General features: G+C 42.8%; 1 protein-coding gene across 4 annotated transcripts in view; it reads left to right on the top strand.

Moving 5' to 3' along the window:
- Positions 1–24,010, top strand: part of WDR37 (WD repeat domain 37) — a 53,610-nt gene that overhangs the window by 9,260 nt on the left and 20,340 nt on the right. For all 4 annotated transcript variants that reach the window (XM_048510606.1, XM_048510607.1, XM_048510608.1 and 1 more), the window contains 9 exons: positions 1,274–1,450; positions 5,323–5,419; positions 6,534–6,629; positions 6,762–6,826; positions 17,628–17,763; positions 20,940–21,011; positions 21,109–21,153; positions 22,094–22,170; positions 22,546–22,783. In XM_048510606.1, the coding sequence (XP_048366563.1) occupies positions 1,313–1,450; positions 5,323–5,419; positions 6,534–6,629; positions 6,762–6,826; positions 17,628–17,763; positions 20,940–21,011; positions 21,109–21,153; positions 22,094–22,170; positions 22,546–22,783 (964 nt within the window). In that variant the 5' untranslated portion in view covers positions 1,274–1,312. The remainder of the gene's footprint in view (positions 1–1,273; positions 1,451–5,322; positions 5,420–6,533; positions 6,630–6,761; positions 6,827–17,627; positions 17,764–20,939; positions 21,012–21,108; positions 21,154–22,093; positions 22,171–22,545; positions 22,784–24,010) is intronic.

Here is a 24,010-nt window from a genome sequence, read left to right as displayed (position 1 = left end):
AATGCTGGATGTGTTTCTTGGGCTGTCGTTAAAACTCTGGAACTTGATTCTGAGAATTGCTCCTGTCTTCTGTTACTACCAGTTGACAGACTTTTGACCTCAATTTTAAAACAGTGACACAGACATAATTCCAATGATGGGTAAAATTGGGGCCACTTCTTGAAGAAGGAAATCCTGATTGATTGTATGACTTTTAATTGATTAAATATGCATATGTATAAAATTTTGAACAAAAAGTATTCTTCTCTATATGGTGCAAGTACGTGTCCCAGAGCGCACACCACAACAGAAGGGGTCTCCTCTGTTGTTTAATGATACCACTTCTAAGATGGTATCTGGCTCTTGCTGCCTTTGTAAGTACTTGAGGAATTGGGGTTGCTTTTTAAAATCATTTCAGAAATGTTTCTAATCAATTAATCATAAAGGGTAAACAAACATCGTAACCCTACTCCACATGGGCGTTGGAAAATATTTGGAAACACTGTTGATTAAATGGGCTCATGTCTTGGATGCAATCCATTTTTGGTTAATTTTCAATAAACAAGGTCTCTTTTATTTGGGGGAGAAAAATGGTTCATGCACGGTGACAGTTGTTGAAGTTTACTGTCTGGTAATTTAGGCTTATTTCAAACTAGTTTATAGAAGTAAAATTTGAAATTGCATAGCATTAATGTGCAGAATGTAAAAAGTGAAATTGGCAAGTTGTTTTAAATAGTTAGTTTTCATAGTTAGAATCAGGTGCTGACAAATCACATATTTTGTGAATGAACGCGTTCTGGAGTATTGGAAACTCTGGAATGTTAAACCAAACCGCCCTTAGATGTTTGATTCTAAATATTTTTCCTGGCATTGTCCTTCAAACATCATCTTCCTGTATTTCCAGCTGGGTTTGATCCTGCATGTGTTACAACGGGTGTTTGGTTGTTTCCTGACAGCATTTTGGGTGTGGAAAAATACTTAGTAGATATAAAAGGGATTAAATTGTTTCCTTTATCGAATGGCTTTGCTAGTTAGCAGTTCATGGTAAAAAAATCTACTGTAACCATTTCCCTGTTTTAAAGTGCGTTCAACTGCAATTAAGAAAACCAATCTCTGGTCTTTTTATAGAATGAATAAACGTGCTCATCTTAATTCAAAGCAAAAAGAAAAAATTCTGGAAAGCTGTCAAATGATTCAAGAGTTCATCAGGCCTAAATGTTTCCACTGCTGTTAATAATTCTTAGAGTCGCTCGCTACGTAAGCCGAATGGTAATATTTAATATTTGGTTTTTAGTTTACCTGAGGAGCTTCAGGGAAGTTATTTTTTGAAGTAATGCCCACAGAAAGTGGAAGCTGTGCCACTGCGCGCCAAGCGAAGCAGAAGCGCAAATCTCACAGCCTTTCGATACGAAGAACCAACAGTTCCGAGCAAGAACGGTCGGGATTGCAAAGGGAGATGCTGGAAGGCCAGGTGAGAGTGTTCCTCATCTTGCAAATTAGGTTTCTTTATTACTGGGTCACGTCAGGTGATGTTGCAACGTCTCGATAACATTCTGTTGAGCAGCGTGATTAATTTCACATCGCCAGGAGGGTTTCTATGTTTGTATGTTGATGCAGCATGGAGGAGCGCCTCTTCAGATTAGAAGGGCAAAGAGGCTTATGGAGAGCATCTTAAAGCTTGCTTGAGGATTGTGGGCCATTCCCTTCATTTAACCTCACCACACTCCTCTTTATAAACGTAGACAGTCAGTCCAGGCTATGCTTCACATTTGAGCTGAGAATTCAGCGTCCCATGGCTTGCTGGGTGGTTTATTTGTAGGCAGAAAAATGAATGCAGAATTTTCATCATACTAGGAGTAGCTACAAAAGTACATTTGGTATCTGTCTAGATAAAAAAAAATCAAGCACGTTCTCATTTGTAGAAATGTGGTGGGATCCAAACTTTAGTTGAAGTTGTTTTGTGGACTGAATGGGACCTTATTTCAGAAGCTCCTGGGAAGTTATGATAGCCTAGACTAGCCTGATTTCATCAGAGCTTGGAAGGTAAGCAGGTTTGGTGCTTGGATGAGAGACCACCAAGGAAGACTTGGGCTGCTATGAAGAGGCAGGCAATGGCAAACCACCTCCGCTCGTGTCTTGACTTGAAGGCCCCATGAGAAGAAGAAGAACAGTTGGTTTTTATACCTCTACCGAAAGGAATCTCAAATTGGCTTACAATCACCTTCCCTTCCCCCACCCCCTTGTGAAGTAGATGGGGCTGAGAGAGTTTGGAGAGAACTGTGACAAGCCCAAGGTCACTCAGCCGGCTTCATGTGTCGGAACGGGGAAACAAGCCTGGTTCCACCTGATTATAGTCCACTTCTCTGAATCTCAATGGCACATTTGCTTCATAGGGTTGCTAGGTTGCTACTTGTTTGCACACTTTATTAGGATACCTCCCCCTCCTCCCTTTAGAAACAGAGAAGCACAGCTTTAGAAACAGAGAAAAAAAATCAAAACAATTTTATGATAATAGTACTGAGGTTCTGTTCGACTCTTCCAAGGGGGAAAAAAATCCCACCAGATTAATACATGCCTCTTCTGCAAGTCATAGCAGCTCTTTGGCTCCTGGCCATTTTGTGTTCAAAGCTTGCTGAGTTCTTTTTTTTTTTTATGGGCAAAAATCACCTTTGATACACAAAAGCTGTTTGGTTTGATTAGACCTAAAGCTGCGTGAGTATAAATAATGCCTCAGTTCTTGTTCACCTTTATATAAAGCACTTCCTAAGCCTCCCTAGAGAGGGAAAGGTCTAGAAGGGACTGGGAAAAATAAATCAAGCTTCTCCCCCCTTAATTATTTTTTCAATGGGAATTAGGAAAATTATAAAGAACAGAGAGAAAAACTCCTATAAATTTTTTTCTCTTTTTGGAATGAGTTAAATGCTATTAAGGCAAGGTTTTATTGACTGAAAATGTGTAGCATGATAATTAGAGCATTGAATAATTCTTAGTTATGCTGTGTGCAATGTGTTTCAAGGATATTGTTGCGTAAATATGAATAATTTTGGCAACAGTACGTTAACTCTTATTGAGAAGTAAAATGTTTCCATATAGAAAGCTGGACATTCAGATAATGCTGGAAGTCCTGTCGTGACTGAGATGTTTAGTCTGAACAATATACTTTTCGTTTAATCTAGAATTAGCTTTCTAATTTCAACATTTTATGTTTTCCCTGCCTCTCAGGTGGCAAACATGAAGATGCATTTGCCAAGGCAGCATAGGGCTAAGTAGTTTGCAACTCTCTCTCTAATAATGGCCATTGTTACAATTTTGCTTGTGGAAAACTAAGGCAGTTGTACTTGTCTGGGACTGGCAATCCAGTTCTTGCACTTACTAGCTTTGGGGAGACACTTGAGGTGAATGGTGAGAGCTGTGGCAACCTTGGGTTGGTCGGGGGACTGCTGGGATTTAAGCCTGATGTTGAAGCTGGGCAGGTAGTTGGTGGCCATATTGACAGAGTGACCTTCAGCCAAGGCTGTCAGTGGAGCCCTGGCCGCCTCCTGCCTGCGCTGCCTGTAGATGCAGCTGTTTTTGATCCCCAATGCCAGCAGAGTGGCTAGGGAAGAGGCTGAGCAGGTGGTGCCAGTTCCCATCACTTCCCAAACTCGCTCTAAGCGGGCCTTCCCTTGCGCTTGATTCGGAAACTGGTCCAAAATGCAGCGGCATTCTTGCTCACAGGGGGCGCCTTTCATGATCACATCCAGCCTGTGTTGCGCCAGCTGCATTGGCTCCCAGTGGAATTCCAAATCATCTTCAAGGTGTGGGTTCTGACCTTCAAGGCCTTACGCGGCCTGGGACCCTCGTACCTTAGAGACCGCATTACCCCATATGCCCCTACTTGGCCTCTGTGTTTAGCAGAGGCCAATTTGCTGGTGGTTCCTGGCCCCTCAGTGATGCGGCTGGCCTCCACACGGGCCAGGACCTTTACAGCCCTGGCCCCGGCCTGGTGGAACCTTGGTGAGTTCCGCAGGGCCTGTAAGACTGAGTTGTTCCACCGGGCCTTTGGAGTGTCCAGTCGCTGAAATGTGCGCCCCCCCTCACATATTTATTTTACCATCTTATGCTATCCTCTTAGAGGGGAGTCCGGCCATTCCCTCTTCTTAGGGAGGCCTCTGAATAAATTGGGTTATGGGACGCCTGATATCTTTGTACTGACTGCTGTTTTTATTGGATTTTATTGGTTTTAGTAATTGCACTGATTGTGATGATATATTGTACACATGTGGATATTGTTGTTCACCGCCCAGAGCCCTTCAGGGATGGGGCGGTCTACAAATCCAAACAATAAATAAATAAAGCCCTGCCACAGGAACCAGGGGATTGCAGGAGCCACCCCTGGAGAGTCCTTTTATAGACTAGCTCCCCTAAAGCTGCAGAGAGAGAGTCCTGATGAAACCGAGCCCCTCTCTTCTACACAGACTGAGGTCCACCCAATGGTCAGTCCAGGAATACACCCTGGACTCAAACATGGAGAAGGTAGAGTCTGACAGTACTTTCAATGTCCACAATAGCTGTGCAAAGTAATATAATTTTATTTGCTAAGTTGTAAATGATGCACTTTATGTTATTAGAATAAGGCTTGTTAGGAAAGTACGTCCTGTATGTATTTCAGTTTCTCCCCACATTTTCAGTCCCCCCCCCCCCCCAACAAAAAAGGGCTTCAGAAATCCATGCCTTCAAAATCTGGAGGTTTTTGTGTGTGTTTAACAGTCCCTTGGGAGTCCATTAAATTCAACTGACATAGAAGGGAGTCATTTTGCCTAGAATAGCCCGGTAAGTCTCGCTGGATTTCCCAGTAAGCTTGCTTGAAGGAAGGCCATCAGCCAAACAAGAAGCAGGTCAACTCAAACTTCCTGTCTCCTGGAGTGGGTTCACCCAGATCTTTGGTTTGTTTCCTGCCTAATAAACTCAGATCTCTGAGCTCTGCTAAATAGCTGATCTCTTGGCCTCTTCGTCCTCTTGGTCTCTTCCTCCCCCTTTTTTGCCTTCCTTCATATGTGGGTGCTGGTTCTTTCCAATATGAAAATAGGATCTTTATCATTTGTGCTTTACAGTACCATTGATAAGAATAGTCATGCTTCCACAGTAATTTGTGCAACCATGGTTTATTCTTATTTGGTCATTTCTGGAGGGTATTGATTTTTATGATTGCGAAGAGAGCACATAAAATTTTCAAATAGCCTATCAGAGTAGAATTTTTTTAATGGAAGCTTTATTTCAGAATAGAATTCATTCAAAAAGGTGCTGAGCAAAAAAGTTGGCAGACTTCGCTGTAATTTTAAAATATAGCTTCCTCTCCTCCAGGATTCCAAACTGCCAACGTCTGTTAGAAATACACTTCTGGATCTCTTTGGCCAAATAGAAAGAGAATTTGAGAACCTCTACATTGAAAATCTAGAATGTGAGTTGATCTTTACATATTTTATTGGGGGGGGGGATGAATGGAGATCTCTGGCTCCTTATATTGTAATCAAATCTCTATGCAGACTATATCTGACAAAGGCAGCTCTGGGTCATGAATCTTATAAGGTACTACTGGGCTCAAATCTAGCTATTCTGGGCCTTTGCTATCATAAAAGTTTTTGAACTGAATTGAGTTGAACTGAACTGAATTGAGTATGAATCATTATATGTCCCATGTTTACTTGATGAATCTGTCTACATTCATCCGCTCCACTGACATTACCTTACGCCTCTTAACTTAATAGGATCATAATACAAACATGTGTATCTTGAAGCCAGTGCTGTCTGTCAGCTGTCTAGTATTTTTTTAACGAGGCAGAGCACTCATGCATCTTTTAATGTATCCTGTTGAGTTGCTGATTTCAATAAACAGTGGCTGTTCTATGCTATAGATTCATGAATGCCCTGCATCACAGTCGTGTTAGATGCCTTGAAAATGGCCACGAGTTTGGTAGAAGGGTGGCAGAGAAATTGAATCAATGACAAAGGAACATACACTTGCTTAACAGTGCATGCATAAGCCTCCCAAGTCCAGCAGTGCTCAGGTTCAGCATATCAATTCAGGCGTACTGTTCCCAAGTATGAGTGTTCTCTCTACGAAGCAATAATATGACAGAACTGTAAGGGTGTGTTCATTGCTTCTGAAACGGAGAGAATTGAATGAAAAGATAAGCTGTTTGGTGTGCTGATTGTGGAAAATCTTTCCTGAATTTATTCTGACAACTGTTTCCATTAGCCGTAGCTATCTAAGGAACCTGTCTTGAAAGCAAATTCCATAATGCAAAATTTGTTGTTGTTTTTTTAAAGCAGTGTGAGTTGGTTTGGAGTCTGCTGTTAAAACTTTCAAATAGTTTGCACAGAGTATGCAGATAACCGTAAAGAAGACGTACATTGAAGTAAATAAACATGCTGTGTGTAAGCTGGAGCTCACAGAGTTGAGGATTTGGAAATACTACAGAAGAATTGGGATGGCTAATGTAAATGTTGCGATAACATACTCACTGTCTGCATTAACATGACATCATTAACATGACATTTTGTGCCACTGCTAGTACGTAGAGAAATTGATACACTTAATGAGCGCTTAGCAGCTGAAGGCCAAACCATTGATGGAGCGGAACTGAGCAAAGGACAGCTGAAAACGAAAGGTAGGTTGACAAACACGCCTTCCATACATTTGAGCTTGCAATATAATGGAAAGGTATTAACACCGATGCCCGAGTAAGCAAATGACCAAGTTTCTTTCTGAAATCTTCCTTTCCGTTTATTTGTCTCCCCAGCCAGCCATAGCACCAGTCAGCTCTCTCAGAAATTAAAGACTACTTACAAGGCATCTACCAGCAAGGTACGAGCTGCTGAGCCTTTCCGTTACCTTGAGCCTTTCCGTTACCTTCAGTATTCACTTACCAGCCTAACTGGCAGCTTTATGTCGGAGACTGTCTGCTTATATTCATTGTGTGTTGAGGCTACTGGGGTGACAGGCATCTATGTTTTATGTCACTCCAAAATCCATTTAATACATGCCTTATTAAGAAGAGGCAAATATAAAAGAAAAATGTTTGCCACAAGAGAAAGCCACAACAGGGTGGGTGTTCTTTTATTGAAAGATGTCACCAAATCAACAGCGTTTAAACAGGCATTAAATCCATTTGCATATACACGGTAAGATACTAGGGTGTCTTTCCGAATGAGAATTCCTGTGTTGGTGGGGTTTCCTTGCTGATTGCAATTGTCACTAAATCAGTTGCTATGTTTAAAAAGTCACAGGCAAAAGAACCAGCTGTTCTTTAAAACATCCCAGGGGGTTGAAACAAAACTTGATTAGCTGAAAGTGTGATGTAAGTAGGTGTGGGGTGAAAACATTCCAAAGCTTGGAATTCTAACTAGCTAATGAGAGAGTGAGTGCCAGTCCCAGAGAGCATTCAAATCAGTCTTTGACATTTAATGTAAATGTGAGACAGGAATTACCTCGCCTGCCAAGCCTCAAATACTACACCAAGCCTAAAATACTAAGGGTATTTCTTGGTGAATGAGTTGCTGACTACGGTCAATGAATAAAGTTAGGTTTGTTGACAAAACAGAATGCTGCTGGTCATGTTAACCAATGCAGTTTTATAAATTCCGTTAATGAGGATTTGTGCTAAGTTATATACAGTTTTTGGGAGGAATTGCAGCAAACCATTGCAGTGTTTTAGTTTGGTAATGGGCTATGTTTACATGGATCCATTTCAGTTTCAGAAACTTTGACCGTATCTTTTTGCATAATTTCTGTTGTTGAGGTGCAGGTTGAAGGGGGGAAATGTACCCCTTCTGTTTTATTAATGTGTCTGAATTCTATATTAAGAATGAACAATGTGGAGCTAATTTCTATGCAGTGTTTAAAATTTTAGAAAATGTTTATTAACTGTGTGTTTAAATCACTGTTCTTTTACAAGCAAGTGCTGAACACTTATCTCTTCTTACTTGCTGCATAGCGCTCAAATTCTTTCCCAGGCAAATCAGGTGGACCTCGCAACTTCAACGTGGGAAGCTGGGAAATATGGGGTGGAGACTCTTGGGTAACTGCTTTGCTTCCCAGTGTGCCAGCATGCATGCCCAGCTAAACAGTAGTGAGTGGTGGAACATGCAGAATCTCATGTTAACCAGTTTTCCCACCTGGATACCGTATCTGTCAACTGTGCCCTCTTGGAAGATCTGATGATTCCATTTGTTAGTCGTTTCCTGCTTTTACTTGTTGATATTCATGGAAGGCAGAAAATAGAAGTAGCTAGGTTTTCCACCATTACTTTCCCCTGTTCCTTTAACACAGTGGTTCTCAACCTGGGGGTCAGGACCCCTTTGGGGGTCGAATGACCCTTTCACAGGGGTCGCCTAAGACTCTCTGCATCAGTGTTCTCCATCTGTAAAATGGATAAATGTTAGGGTTGGGGGCCACCACAACATGAGGAACTATATTAAAGGGTCGCGGCATTAGGAAGGCATTAGCTTTAACAGCTACTGAAAGCGAATACATTTTCATGTTCTAGTATTGCAGTAAGATACACAGGACATTATCCCTTTCACACAGGTAGTGTCCCCGGACCGATAGGGATTAGGAAACCTTGTTTCTGTTCTCTTCCCTTAGTACATACTCATGGGCACTCAGCACAAGGCCAATATGCGGAGTAGGAGGTCTGTGCCCCCCTTTTAAATTGGCATATAAAGATCAGCTTTTGAAAGGAGTATCGTGATGGTTTCTATGTTTTACAAGTATCTTTACAGCATGGCAGAGATTGTGTGTTGTATGTTTTTGATTTACATAAACATGTAGAAGCATGAGATACCAATTTATTTATTATTTCATTAATAGTTTACCTTTCTCACTGAGACACGAGGTGTATTGCACATGACAGAAAATAGTTCAGTCAGATGATATGAGATATGCAATAAACAGTGCAATAGGAATAGTGTTACAGTACTGAAAGACAGTGCAAACAAAATGTTGCCAAAGGTATGACAAAGCATAATGCAGAAAGTGGGCTACAAAGTTGGACGATCATAAAAACGAGATGAGACATAATTTTGCAGCAGGCTTCGATCCTTTTCCCTTATTAAGGCAGCCTGCTGAGCTTTTCCATTCCATTGACTGGCAGAGATAAGACAGGACCAATTCGTGAGTAAGTTTCCGCATGTGAATAGCGTTGCAGCAGTTTTTCACCCTGCCTTTATTTATTATTATTATTAGTTTTGTATACCACCCTCCCCCGAAGGGCTCTGGGCGGTGCTCAACATATTAATCTATACAGTAGAGCACAGTTCAAAACATAACAAAATACAACTATAATATCAAATATATGGCTCTATTTGGATTAAAACAATTAAAAACCCGATTAAAACACAGCGTTCCAGTATACCATCTCGCATCCGTCAACTAAAACCCTCCCAAAAGGGGAGTGGTATGTCCCTCAGATGTTATGGGAACCTTCAGAAGAGGAGACCACCAGAAGTGTGTGTGTGGGGGGGGGAGTACTTTGAAGGTCTTTGGAGGTCAGAAGTACATGTGTTTCAAAAGAATTTTGACAGTTTACAATTCAAATCTTCATTAACAAATTTAAAATTTGGAACATAATTAATTTTTTTTGTCTCAAGACTAAATTTCTGGAACATTCTTTATTAAGAGCCATAGAAGCCAACTGAATTGACTATGAGAAGTAAGGGACAGCAAGATCTCAAGAGCTGTGTCATTGATTGATTGATTGATTGATTTTTCCAATTTATATCCTGCCCTATCCCCGTAAGGGCTCAGGGCGGGTCACATCATCAAATCATTATACAATCTCTAAAACATTTAAAATATAAATAACAATGCAATTTAAAACAATAGAAAAATTCAGTACCAACAAGATGATAAAAACAGATGGCAGAAGATAATGAAGATAGCAATCCTCTCCACCACCTCTTCCTCCCCCACTTCCCCGGAGGCCGGAAGGAGATGATCTTGCTTCACTCAATCTGGCTGGCTAGGTGGAAAAAGCCTGGTGGAACAGCCAAGTCTTGCAGGGCCTGTGGACTTCAGTATGACCAAAGAAGCTATGGATGTTTCTGAACATCAGCCTTCCTTCCCTCACCACCTCAGGTCAAGGCAGACTTCATATAAAAGCAGTAGTGACCAGGCCTAGGACCTGAAGTTCAAAGGAAAAAGTCACTCAGGCTGCAAATAAACATTCGAGGGTAACTGAGTGAGCTCAAAAAATGGCGCTGAGGAAGAATTTCAGGGGAGCAGAGAAGCATGGGAAACATAGTTAGCAGATTGCACAGCAATTAAAGATGTTTCAGCCAGAGAATTGTTTTAAAAGGGCATTTGTTTAAAATGTTTTGAGGCTGGAAATAAAATGTTTTGGGTTAAGAACAATGCAGAACTCCATGGAGGAAATGCTTTATTTCCTGCCTCAAAACATTTTAAATTGTGTGGAAAAGCTCTTAATCAGCCTATATACAGTTATGACTAGATCCCATGTTGCAGTCAGTGCCAGAGACAGACTAATTGTGAAAATCTGGATACCTATGGGGAAGGTAATAATGCCATTCTGGCTTAAGACCTGCCCATATCCTAGTGAGTGTGAAATGGGATGTTTTTATTTATTTAATTTAATTTAAAAAATGTAGTGTAATCCAGTCCTCTGCTCCTGTCAGTGTTTGTAGCCCAAAAAGACGATGTTTTTTTAATAATTTGTGTTGATTTTATAACAAATACAGTAAAACTAATATGGGTAGAGAGACATTAGTGAACCCATTTCGCTCTTCACTACTAAGACGATGTAGGTAAAAACTACAAATAATTAATTTGACTTCCCACCTAAATCCTGCTTTCAAAATTATCTCTTATGTAATAAATTTTTCATTAATATCAAAACCAGAAAGGTTTAAAATCTTTTTTTAAAAAATGAACCCTGTTCAATTTTTTAAAGTACAGACAGCTATTGTATAACCTTGTTATAGCCTTATCTTCCTAACTTAGTTCTCAAAATTGAAGGCTTTTATAGAATATTTTTCCTTCCTTCCTAGGTCATCTTCTCCAGAAAATTATATAATTAAAACTGACATCTAACATTCCTCTATTACTTTTAATATCTAGAATTTTAATTTATTTAATCTATTTTATCCATTTTCTCTTACATTTTACAAATTCAACAGCTAGGTATTTTTATGTAAAATCCTTCTTGTATAATTCCTTGGCTCTTGCTATAGTGGTGAATCTCTGTTGCTGTCCTTTATATGTAAACAAAAGACCTTCCCATTGAAGCCATGTAAATCTTATCTGTTTCTTCTTTAGAACATCAGCCAAAAAAGCATAGTCCTTTCTCTTTTCAAAACTCTCACCGGCACTTCTCTCATTATTATAACCTCTTTATCTTCCATCTTGAATGATGATTTTTGATGGGCTTCTAAGACTTTGTGTAGAAGAAGATGACAGTATCTTCTCAGTCCAAGAGATTTTGGATTTTTAGAATTCCAAAAAATCCCCCACAGTTTTTATGTGAGCAGTCTTAGACACTTTATACTGCTTCCAAAAGCAAGTACCAAATAGACTAATATTTATGACTGTTGGCTCAGGAAAATAAGCTAGAGAGTGGGACAGGAATCCTTGAGCTAGCCAATTAAGGGCGTAAGAGGATCCTGAACCAAGGAGCAGAACTTGGCAAAGTTTGTAGCCTCACAGCAGACCACGTGTATTAAGCAGATTGAGCACAATGTGTGATAAAAATTATATCGGCCTGTAGGAAGATCCTTGCTATTCAAATATGCAAATAGTTGAGGGAAACCTACAGGAATTCCTCTGTAAAAGTTAAATTATTATAACTTCTCCTGTAGTGACTTGATGGTCTTTATTTGAATCAAGTGTAAGAGTTGTTCTTTTCTAAATGGATAGAACTTAAAATCCCCCATGAAGAAAAGGCTAGTGTTGAGTGCATAAGGGTGCATATTGGTGTAATTTCCTTAAAACACTTGCTATGATTAGTGATATGAAGGGGGTGTGTGTGAGTTGGTAGACACTCTTATCAATCACTTCTAGATTAGCGTAGCAAATGTTAGTGTTGGCCCATTTGTGACTGCTTAAGACACGACACAAACTAAAGATGTCACTTACATCTTTTAAAGAGTTGGCCTGTAAAATAAAAGAGCAGCTGAAAACAGCTTGGATTTTCTTGTCCAAGGATGGCACCTGTATTTGGAAAGAACTCATAGTCTCCCTCAAAATCTTAACTGGAGCTGAGGATTGGAAGGAACTTTTTAGGGAAGGCGGAAGTAAGCCCCATTTTTAAAAAGTTTACATTCGAGTAATGTAATGTAGGCAACAAATGGTTTTGGGCGTTATAGAAAGCTGAAGTACATATTGTTGTGTCACAGCAGACTTATGGTGATGACACTGATGGCAGGAGACAAGCAGAGGTGATTTGCTATTGCATTTCTTTGGACTTGGTGGTATCCCATTCAAGTACTGACTATAGCCAACCCGGCGTAGCTTAGGTAAAGATGGGCTATGCTGGCTGCCGTATGGAAAGTTGAAGCTATATATTATGAGCTTCGTTTGTAAGTCTGTCTGCCACCCTCCCCGAACTAATAAACTTTGTCGGTCTGAGCGTGGCAGATGTTCTTCCAAATTCCAGGGTGTGGTTTTTCTCATCTTATTCTTCGTGCACATCTGTCCCTCTCATGTCTAAGGAATCCTTTTCAGTGCTTTTCCGCATGGCACCTATGAAGAAAAGAACCCCAGTGAGTAATATGTAGGCCAGTGATGGCGAACCTTTTTAAGACCGAGTGCCCAAATTGCAACCCAAACCCCAGTTATTTATCGCAAAGTGCCAACCCGGCAATTTAACTTGAATGCTGCGGTTTTAGTTTAGAAAAAACCAACCGGTTGGCTCCTTCTTCCTCCGCCTCACTTGAGCAGGGGCCAGCCTGCTTTTGCCTCCAGCAAGTCCTGCGTGCATCACTCTGTGCCTCTCTAACATCTCTGCCTCCTCTGCGCCCCCCCCCCCCCCCGGGCAGAAGCCACCCAGAGCACAGGCACCAGTCCCACTAGCTGAGTCCTCCCTGCTCACCACGGTGCGCGCATGTCATGCTAAGTGGCCCAGGCCAGCCTAGATGTGTGTTTGTGTGTGTGTGTGTGTGATTTTACGCCCCCCCACATGACGAACTCTGTGTGTGCGTGCCCACAGAGAGGGCTCCGAGTGCCACCTCTGGCACCCGTGCCATAGGTTCGCCATCACTGATGTAGGCTTTAGACCCTTTATGATACTAGCAGCCATTAAATTATTTCCCTTCATTTTTTTCTCCGTTTGCATGATTTCAACTAACTGACAAACTACATCTGTACTTCCCATGTCACTGTGTCGAAAGTCTGCCTAGCAACTGACTTTTGCTTGCCTCGAACAAAGTTACTCACCTGATCGGTGGGATTGTGCCGTTTCATAACATTCAGGAACGTGTTCTGTTCACATGATGCCTGGAAGTGGCATAGATTTACAAAAAAATAAACCATAACCGAAATGATTGATAATAAATATGGTGACAATTCAGGGAGGAAGAATCCGGGAAACCAGCGTTAGTATTGTGAACTCAGAGTCAGGGCTTCCACATTTATTATGCAGGGCAACAGATGTTGAGAATGACAGCCATTTGCAGCACAGCTACCGGTTGGACATACAGTTGAGGGATAGTGTGACTTATGGTGAAGCGGGACAGTGGCAGGTATCTTAAGAGTTCTTTCAACATAGCCTTGAGCCTTCTTCCAGCTGAAGTGGTTGGTCGTTTGGCAGAAGAGCCACTTAAGCGCATTTTCACCTGGAGAAGATCTTTAGAAGCTGTGGAATGGAGTGATAGGATCCGTGCCCCAGCATCTAGAACCTTGGCCAAACAAGGCAGAAACTGGAGACAAGTTATTCTCATAGTGCAGGGGTTTGCAGCCTCTCCAAGGCAACACCCATTCATGTTTCCTCCTTTATTGGACTTTTCAGGGTAGTTAAGATTTCAAAAAGGAATGTAGGTTTGTAGTTAGGCCAAGCAGTCATTTCCACATCAGTAATGGTTTTGCAGAGTTCTTGAGGTTTTAGGGTTCTTCGGATGAAAAAGTAGCCAAAAGGGCTGGGAGAAAGAAAGACGGAAGAGAGAATTTTTCCTATAGTTCATTTAGCTCCGTGAGATGAGTTTAGGGAGCCCAAGAGCCCATTGGAGGTTCCCCTGCTTGTTGTTAACAGTTGAAAGGTATGCTGGTCCTATTGCTGTAATTTATTCTACTGTTCCACTTCTCATGCCTAACTCCATTTTGTTTGAAGACATCTATTAAATCTGTCAACTGCATTTTTAATATTGCCTTGACATTTTTTATGATTAATTCCACTCAGTGGTTCCAGTACTAATCTCTACCTAGTTCTGCAAGAATTAACCTGTTTCCTTTTTAATGCATCCGTAGTAATTATCGCTTCGACTTGCTTTGAAACAATTCTGCTCATTAGCCAGCGAATTATAATTCTACCTAGCACTCATTTCATCATTACAAAGATTAACACGAGAAAAAATGGTATACTTCAGTTTTCAAAAACGTGACACATGTCAGATCCTTAAATATACCCCCCAGCCCCAAATTTAATATGCTAGTAGAATAGATTTATTTTTTCTTGTTTTGTTTGAGTCCTCAAACATGTCTAGGGCTTTACTGCAATAACATTATTGAATATCATTGAGATCTTTCATATATTTGCTTACAAGGTGGTACATGTTGCAGCTAGGAATGGGGCTTAAGTGGGCTTTAATTATTGAATGCTTAACTCGAGGTGGCCAACCTGTGGTGCTCCAGATGTTCGTGGACCATAATTCCCATCAGCCCCTGCCAGCATGGCCAGTTGGCAGGGCTGATGGGAATTGTAGTCCATGAACATCTGGAGCGCCATAGGTTGGCCACCCCTAGTGTAACGGCTTCTAAATCCAATGCTCTTTCTGAAATTCTTAATTTCTTTAAAAATCAAAAGTTGAGACTCCCACCTTGCCTTATAATTCTGTGTGGTGATGTTAAAGACTTTCCATTTATACTGCTGTTGTTGGAATGATGGCCAAATTTCTTAATTGGAGAACAGTTATATCTTAAGGGCGATTCCATAGCACCGAAATCCAGGTTTGTCACAAAGGCTTAATTTTAGAGTGCTGCAACAAACCCCCAGCAATACATATTTTTAGACATGTTTGTCATAGTTCTTTTTAAAAAAAAAACAGATTTGAGAGCATGTCAAAACAATATTGTGTAAATCAGCCCTTAGGATATTTCTCACTCTCTGTTATTAGGAATCCTTTGGGGCTCTTTCCCCTGCTAGGATTTAGAACAGGGGTCTGCAACCTGTGACTCTCCAGATGTTCATGGACTACAATAACCATCAGCCCCTGCCAGCATGCCATGCTGGCAGGGGCTGATGGGAATTGTAGTCCATGAACATCTGGAGAGCCACAGGTTGCAGACCCCTGATTTAGAATCATAAGAATGTTCTTGAATGTTTCTTCCCATGTCTTAAACCAGGGTATAAAATAGTTGAATATAGTTTTGTCCCTGGAATGTGCTTGCAATGCAGACACCTGCTTCTGAGACCATATGCCTTTATTGGAAATGAACATGGGTATATTACCCTTTCATTATTATTATACCAAGCAGGGGATTGGTATGTTGGAATTTTGTAACAATCCACGTATCTCAACTTTTTTGGATGCCATATGTATCTTTACACTCTCCCCTTGCTGTGGTATCTCCGCTTCCTTTTTTACCTGGTGAAAGGTGTCACACTCCAGCAGATCAGATGTCTTGGATGTCTGGGGCCACGCCCATATTGTCTCTCAAAACTACCCATTTTTATATGCAGGTGAACAGCAGCAAAGCCAGTGCTTAGCTTCACAGAAGGATCTCCTCCATCTTCCTGCCATCATTCCTTAACTTGCCTACCAAAATCCCTTTGCTGCTCTCCCCAGTTTCTCAGCTCCCCCCTTTGGCCCAAGCACCCTTTTCAGCTACATCCCCCCCCCCCACCATTGTCCCAAGTGTGATCTCTAAAATCCTTATTATCTCTTCCCCCACCGCCAGTTCTACCAGTCTATATATCTACCCAAGTTTCCTTTCCCTTGCTCCATTTGGGTTACAAGCCCTTTAAAAAAATGCAAATCCCAAAAAGTTTAGTGTCTTCTGCCCTGCTAATTCACGTGAAATGGTGAGTGGCTGATGCAATAACATAAGGTAGTAGCCACTGTTTAGGCCAGCCCTTTTACCCCCTTGGTGTGTTGTGGGGTTTTTTTGCTCTCTCTCTCTTCCCCCAGCCCCCAAAAGGCTCAATAATGGGCATGCCGTGGACCCCACTGAAGACGTTTAGGAACCTTCTGTCCACCTCTTTTAAGAGAAGAAAGTGGTGCGTGGCCCCTGACCCATCAGGTCAGACCAAACAATTGAATGCTGGAAACGGTCCTCATTTGGCCATGCAAATTTGATTTGCTTAATGCTGGATATTTGTATGTTTCAGCACAACACCTATTTCCCCCTCGCTTTCTCTCCTCTCTTCCCCCTGTTCTCATCTGATGGCTCAAATCTCCATCCTCCCTAGGGAGAAAGTGCCCCTTGTTGGTTAATTTAAAATTAACTGCTGCTTCCTTCCTTTCCTATTAATTTTTTATGTAGTGATTGGAAATATCTCATTTTTTAAACATACTTAATCAGAGCAGACAAAGTGTTTCAAGTAAGCATTCATTGGTGTCTTTTTGTTCTTTTGTTTTTGATAACTTTACATCTTTTGTGCTTTTTCTTGGAACAAAAATGTAATGGCCGTGCAAAAAGGAGCTGGACTGTGCTTTCACGTTAATTATTTGTTCCAGTATCCAACGGCTTTGTATCACACTGCTCTGGTCTTTGGATTTTGGTGCAGCTTCTTCCCAACCTGACCCATTCCTGGCCACCTGTATGTATTAAATACACTATTATGGCACTTTCGATATGTTTAAGACAGGAAAAAGCATAGTGTCCGTCAGATTGTACCCACCCCTATTTTTTCTAAGCGGTGGGCAAGAGTTTGTTGTGCTTTGGCCTCCTAAAATACTTCCACTGGGCCAAATTCTGCTCTGGCCCACAGTGAAGGTGACCTGACTTGACACAGGAGAGATTTGGTTCCATTTTTTTTGGAGAAAACATCCTAGAGCAGGGGTGTCAAACATGCAGCCCTGGGGCCGGATCCAGCCCCTTGAGAGGGCTCATCAGGTCCGCTAGCCCCCTGAGGCGACCCCCTCCTCATTCCCAGATCGTAGTGTTGGGGTGGGGGATGACAGCTGGCTTTGCAGCCCTGATAAGCCCTCTCAAGGCACCCACCCAACCCTGCTACAGGTTATCAGTCCAGCCCCCCTCCCCCCCGGTGCTATTTTGAGACCAGTCGAGGCAGCCCCCTGCCCCAGGCCCTACCTGACCAAGTCACATTTATATTATATCTGGCCCTTGCGACAAATGAGTTTGACACCCCTGGATCCATAAACTGTGCTGCAGTCAAACATATCGGTGGCTTTTATTTTGCGTACTGGGTGGGAGGAGGCTGTAGAAAGCAACTTCTGTCTCTGCCTATGTTTCAAAAACTGTGTTTTTCTCCCCTTAGATTGTATCCAGCTTCAAAACCACAACCTCAAGAGCCATTTGCCAGCTGGTGAAAGAGTACATTGGCCATCGGGATGGGATCTGGGATGTTAGTGTCACAAAGACTCAGCCGGTGGTGCTGGGGACTGCATCTGCTGGTAATCGCCTTCTGCCCTCTCCATTGGCTATGCATTTTGTCTGTGCTTAAGGATCACTAGGAGAACCAGTCTGGTGTAGGGTGGTCTTTGCCCTTGTTCGACTTCCTTGGCTGTGGCTTGAGGGTCCATGAAAACTGGACATCCAAAGACCAGTAGCCTCAAATCCAGAGAACCAGGTTTGATTCCCCACTCCTCCACGCATGAAGCCTGCTGGGTGACCTTGACCAATCCCAGCCCTCTCAGAACTCTCTCATCCCACATGAAGACAGGCAATGGCAAACCACCTTGGCTAGTCTCTCGCCTTGAAAACCCTGTGGGCTGCCAGAAGTCAGCTGTGACTTGACAGCACTTTCCATCACCAGGCTTCCTTATGGCTAGTTAGGAGTTGCCAGGTAGCCTCTGATCGTCACCCATTTTTACAGTTCCAGCCCTCCCTGCACAAATTGAGAAACCATTCACTGCTAGCGTGCCCTCCTGGGGAAATCCTCTCCTATTGTGATGAGGGTTGTGGTGTAATATTTTCCAGTGGGAGACTGGCCTCTTTCCCAGGCTGCCTCCCTTCCTTGGCAGAAGAACTTGGCTGTACACCATACATTCCCTTATCCAAGTTTTAACAAACTTATGGTGACCCCCCAGGGTTTTCAAGGCAAGAGACGAACAGAGATGGTTGGCCATTGCCCACCTCTGCATAGCCACCCTAATATTCCTTGGTGGTCTCTCATATATTAATCTGGGACAGTCTTGCTTAGCTTCTGGGATCCAGTGAGGCCATGCTAGCTTGAGCTATCCAGGTCAGGGTGCTCTAATCATAACCTTTGACTGTTGTCATTTCAAAACCCAAGGCGTGACACGCACTCACGTCTTTTCACAAGCTTTCTTTATGATTTGATCACCAGATTATATGTCTCGTCATGCTGCTCGCCACTTCACTCTAAAGTCTAACCTTGTGAAAGAGGACATAGCCCGTGTTCCTTTAACTATGGATTTGTCCCTCTGCAGCTAAGTTGAAATTGGTGCTTTCCTCTGACAACTAGATAGCCTGTAACATCATGCCCCTTGCTGTTTAGATTAGGACTTGGGTATGTCACTGGTGCAGTTGATTCTGTACTTAACTATCCATGGCTACATTCATTGTTTTGGTTAACCATTTACTCTTGTGGAGTCAATGACTGTATTTTAACTGCTGGTTTCCTTCTTAGCAACGGGTAGCCCCATCCAAGAGGCCGAGTGGCCAGTTGCAGCCATTCTGCCCAGCCATTCCCATAGAGGCTTCCCCGTGGGGTGAGGCACTTGCAAAGCACAAACGCCCCCCCCCTCTAGAAACCCCCATTGGGCTTAATCGACTTACAGCACTTTTTTAGGTGCCGTAATTCTAAAGTCCTGGCCACTGGCATAAGGCAGCAAATGGCTGGGATGCTGGTGCTCTGTCCCAGTGCCGGGGAGTTCTGCCGTGGCTGCACACCAACAGAATCATCTTTCCGCTGGGGCAAGTGCCCCAGGAAGGGCAGATCTGCTGGTGTGGCTGCATAGTGTTCCCATGGGTGGATTCACTCCCCCCTTTGGGTGGGGCTGTCAAATGCAGTTTCAGGAAAAAAAATCACCAAAAAGAAAAGCTTTTACCAACAGTTAAGGAGAATTAGATCAGGTATGTTAATTGAGACGAGCTAGATTCTAGTCCAGTATAACTATAAGCTTTCAAGAGTCAAAAGCTCCCTTAATCTCATCTGAGTGCTAACTCTCAAAAACTCATACAGTGAAAATCTTGTGGGTCTCTTAAGAATCGAGCTCCTGATCTAATTCTCCTTAACTGCTGGGCAGAACCTTTTTTTGGTGTGTTTTTCTGAGTCCAGCTGTTTTATTGTACACTAGTGGCGTTACTCGCTGAAGTGAGTGGAGATGGAGCTCAGATCCCAGACTTCCCTTGCGTTCTTTTCCTGGTCTTTTAATAATAATTGTAGGCTTCCCCCCCCTTTTCTTTGTCTCTTAATCTCATTTGTGCAGCCATCTCTGTTCAGATATCTGCCCTTTATGTGTTTTACAGTAAAAGGGTATTGGGATGTAAAGGGGAATTGAATCCTTTACTCACCTTACCTCACTTCAGCACACACCCCTCTGCTTCAGGCTTTGTTCTCCCAGTCCAGCTTATCTTTGGGTTGGAGCTGGGCTTTGCAGAAGGCATTGTGAAGGCCAAACACAGAGGGCAAAGGTTTGCCCCTATTGCTCATATGCTACTTTTAAGTTGCTCACCCCCCCACCATCCTTTATACATGAAAAAGGCAGACCTGTGAACAAATATAGCTTCCATTTGCAAACATCCTTTCGATCCTTAATTGAAACCATATCCATTGTAAAAAATAATTTTTCCCCAAACACAGGTTCTGTATTTGGCCTTCTGCGAAACCCCCAGATACATTGACAGTTAAAATAAAGGCCCCTCAATATAGAGCATAGATGTCAAACTCGCGGCCCTCCAGATGTTGTGGACTACAGTTCCCATCATCCCCTGCCAGCATCTTGATGGGAACTGTAGCCCATAACATCTGGAGGGCCGCGAGTTTGACACCTATGATATAGAGGCTCTTTGAAAGGAAGGGGCCTTTCCCCCTCCTTTTGACTAAAAGGCATCTGAGATATGCTAGTGCCATCTACTGGACATCCAAAGAGCTGGTAGTCTTGCTTCAAAGAGACCTGACGCTTCTTCATCGAGTTCTCGGAATACACTGAGGCTGATTCCTGCGTGCGTGGTCATTGATAGGTGACTGCTGTACAAAGTGGTGATTTTTTGTGGGTGGACAAGCAGGTCAGACAGATAATTTTGACCACCCAAAGTTTAAAGGAGGCTGACCCATTCAGCTACAAGCCGTCAAGCACTGAGGAATCAAGAGCTGTGAATGCATGTGTGAATCAGTCCTAAGCGTTAGACTCCACGAAGTGTTGACATTTGTTCCCCACCAAGAGTCACAGGAACACAAGTTGTGAAAGATTTTCTCTGATTTGCGCACTAACAATTGTATATGATCTCTTTATCTCTCTTTGGTGACAAGCACTGTCTACAGAGTATAAGTTGCCATCTCTGGTCTGGACAAGGTTGATATGTTTTCTGTCTCACACTCCAGTTTACAATGTCTTTAGCTCTTCGGATATTCATTGTGTTCCTTTTCGGTTCAACTTTGCAGATCACACGGCTCTGCTGTGGAGCATAGAAACAGGGAAGTGTCTTGTCAAATATGTCGGGCATGCCGGGTCAGGTAAGTTGGCAATTAAAAGGAAGAGTGGTGTTACGAATGAAGTCTTTCTGCAGCGACTTTATTGTTCTCACTGTTGTTTATTTGTGTGTTCTCACAGTGAATTCTGTAAAGTTCCATCCAGCAGAACAAGTGGGTCTTACAGGTACGTAAATATCCCACACTCCTTCCACTCATCGCAAAACTACGGAACAAAATGTGTGTTTTACTAGTCCAAAGGCAGGCAGTCCCATAAGTAAAGTGACTCCCCCCACAATATTTATGCACAACTATTTCAATTAATGTCCATGTTTATAAATTGCATGCAAATGTAAGATGACCCCTTCTTTTTCTTAATGGAACATCTGGAAAAAAAACCCTGCTCTTTTTGTTAAATACGGTACCCTGGTCATTTGTTTCATGGGCATGTGTGTCTGCCGAGTAGCTTCCTCGTTTTATTACCTCTGTCAGCTTTTCCTCTGCACCGCTTTGCTTGCCTCTCGCCTCGCTCCGTCAGATGTTTTCACAAGATTTGCTCCTCTTTTGTCTGCTCTGATTTGCGCCTGCAAAGATGGGGATTTGCGGTTTTATCTGTGGGCACCAGAATGTTTGCAAAGGCGTCTGATTATTTGGTCAAGACATTAACGTAATATTTTGGTAGGTGTATTTCTGACCTGTATAAGAGAAGTCCTCACCCCTAAGCCCTAAGGAAGTTTCGTTCAGAGAAGTTTGCCAACTGTGATTGTTTATTGTACCCTAAGCAGTGAGTTTTTCTCCCACGTGAGCACAATAGTGTCCCAGACCTGCAACCAAGGTGGGGGTGGGTGCCATTGCTTTACCTGTATTGGCAAACATATCCAAGGTTGGGGTGTCATTCAGAAAGCAGCAGTCTGCCTGTAGTCTGTGCATTGCTAGTGAGATATAGGTGTTAGATTTGCTGAACCCCCCCCCCCCCCCGAAATGTTACACTAAAAGTTTTTTTTAATTAATGTACATATTTGTAATTTGTATGTGACTCTAGGATGGTATAAACAGAGCCTACCTTTTTTGAAAAATGCAGTATTTTCCACAGGTGTGTAAGAAACCTTGTTCTCATTGCTCTACAGCATCTGGAGACCAGACAGCCCATATCTGGAGGTACATGGTCCAGCTGCCCACCCCTCAGCCTACTGCAGACAGCAATGTAAGTGATGCATGTGCTTCAGGGTACTAAACAGACTGATTTTTTTTTAAAAAAGGCATAATCTGTTGACTTGCTTTAGAAAATGGATGTATCAAGCCTCTGGTGAATTGTTGGTACTATCGCCAAGAGCCTTTTTTATTACTTCACTATTTAGTTCACATTTTTAAACTCCCTGGAAAAAATCACGCTTCCTTACCAATCCCCCCCATCGCGGCTTCTTATGATGCCATCGCACATCTATTTATACGAGTTATACACGGTGGTGGAAACCTCTGCATTTTTGCAATATTTTATGCAGCGGCGACACTGATTTGACTTTAAGCCCTGTTCATCTCGGCAGGCTGAATGCCTATCACATGTTCTTAAAATTGACAGCAAATGTCTGGAGAAGATGAAGTCGAGTTTTCTGACAAAGATGAAGCTGACGGAGACGGAGATGGGTCCAGCGAGTGCCCCACCATCCGGGCTCCTTTAACCACCCTGAAGAGTCACCAAGGTGTCGTTATAGCAGCGGATTGGCTGGTTGGAGGGAAGCAAGCCGTGACGGCTTCGTGGGACCGGACAGCGAACCTCTACGACGTGGAGACGTCCGAACTCGTGCATTCTCTGACAGGTACCTGCGGCTCTTGACCAATCCAATCCAAAAACCTTTATTAGGCATAAAACCAGAAGTTCCATACATTTCAAGTTCAATAACAGGATCATTGTTACACATCATGTAGAACACGGATGTGGCAACTCCTTCAGAAATTTCTATATTAGGGCTGTTCAATAGCTTAGACATTTTGTTTTGTCTGAGAAAAACTATAAATTCTGGAGGTAGTAAAGCTCCCAGATCGGTTCTAATATCATTATACCTCGAACAGTAAAGCAGGATATGAGGAATTGAGTCCATAGTGTTGGGACAGCACCGACAACAGCCCTCACTTCGTGGGATGTTAAGGAAACGACCTTGAAGATAGACAGAGGGGAATGAGTTGCACCTTGCTCTGGTCATGACCCATCTGCACTTATAGTTAACAAGCTGTTCTAAATATATAGCAGGGCTAGATTTCTGGGGTGTGATCCCAAAGTATAGAGGGGAACAAGAGCTTTGTGCAGCACTCAGGAGAGATTGGTATTCCTGGTCATACAGTCTGGTCTTCAGACGATGGTAAATCTCCGTGGCAGTAAGCATATGAAGAGACTCCCATGAGAACCCCAAGGAGAAGATTTTTTTTCCAATATGAAGCCACCACTTCGAAAGCTGAAGCTCCCCCGTTTCTAGCAAAGACAATCTTTTTGGATCTGTGCAGTTTTGTTGCTTGTTGCCGCTTCCAAGCACCAGAGCTCAGAAAGCCACAGATTTTGACTTTCCAGGGATTTTAGGGCAGTATGCCCTGCAAATGGAGACCGAACAGAGCGAGGGCAGAGCGACGAGAACGACCAGGGGCCTGGAGACCAAGCCCTGTGAGGAAAGGCCGAGGGGAATGTTGAGTCTGGAGAAGAGGAGATGGAGGAGGGACACGATTGCACTCTTTCGGTATTTGAAGGACTGTCACTTGGAGGAGGGCAGGGGGCTGTTCTTTATGGCAGCAGAGGACAGGACTTGGGATGATGGGTAAAAATTATGGGGTGAAAGGTTTCTACAGGACATTAGCAACTTTTTCTTTACAGTAAGAGTTGTGCAACAGTGGAATCAGCTGCGTAGGGAGGGAGGGAGCTCTCCACTGCCAGTCTTTAAGCAGCGGCTGGACAGATCCTTGTCAGGAGTGCTTTAGACAAGTCTTGCATTGAGCAGGGGGTTGGTCAGGGTCTGCAACCTGTGGCTCTCCAGATGTTCTTGGACTACAAATCCCAT

The sequence above is a fragment of the Sphaerodactylus townsendi genome, linkage group LG11 (genome assembly GCF_021028975.2).
Source record: "Sphaerodactylus townsendi isolate TG3544 linkage group LG11, MPM_Stown_v2.3, whole genome shotgun sequence".
NCBI lineage: Eukaryota > Metazoa > Chordata > Lepidosauria > Squamata > Sphaerodactylidae > Sphaerodactylus > Sphaerodactylus townsendi.
Note: the sequence above shows the minus strand (reverse complement) of the source record. Positions and strands in the feature narration are given on the sequence as shown.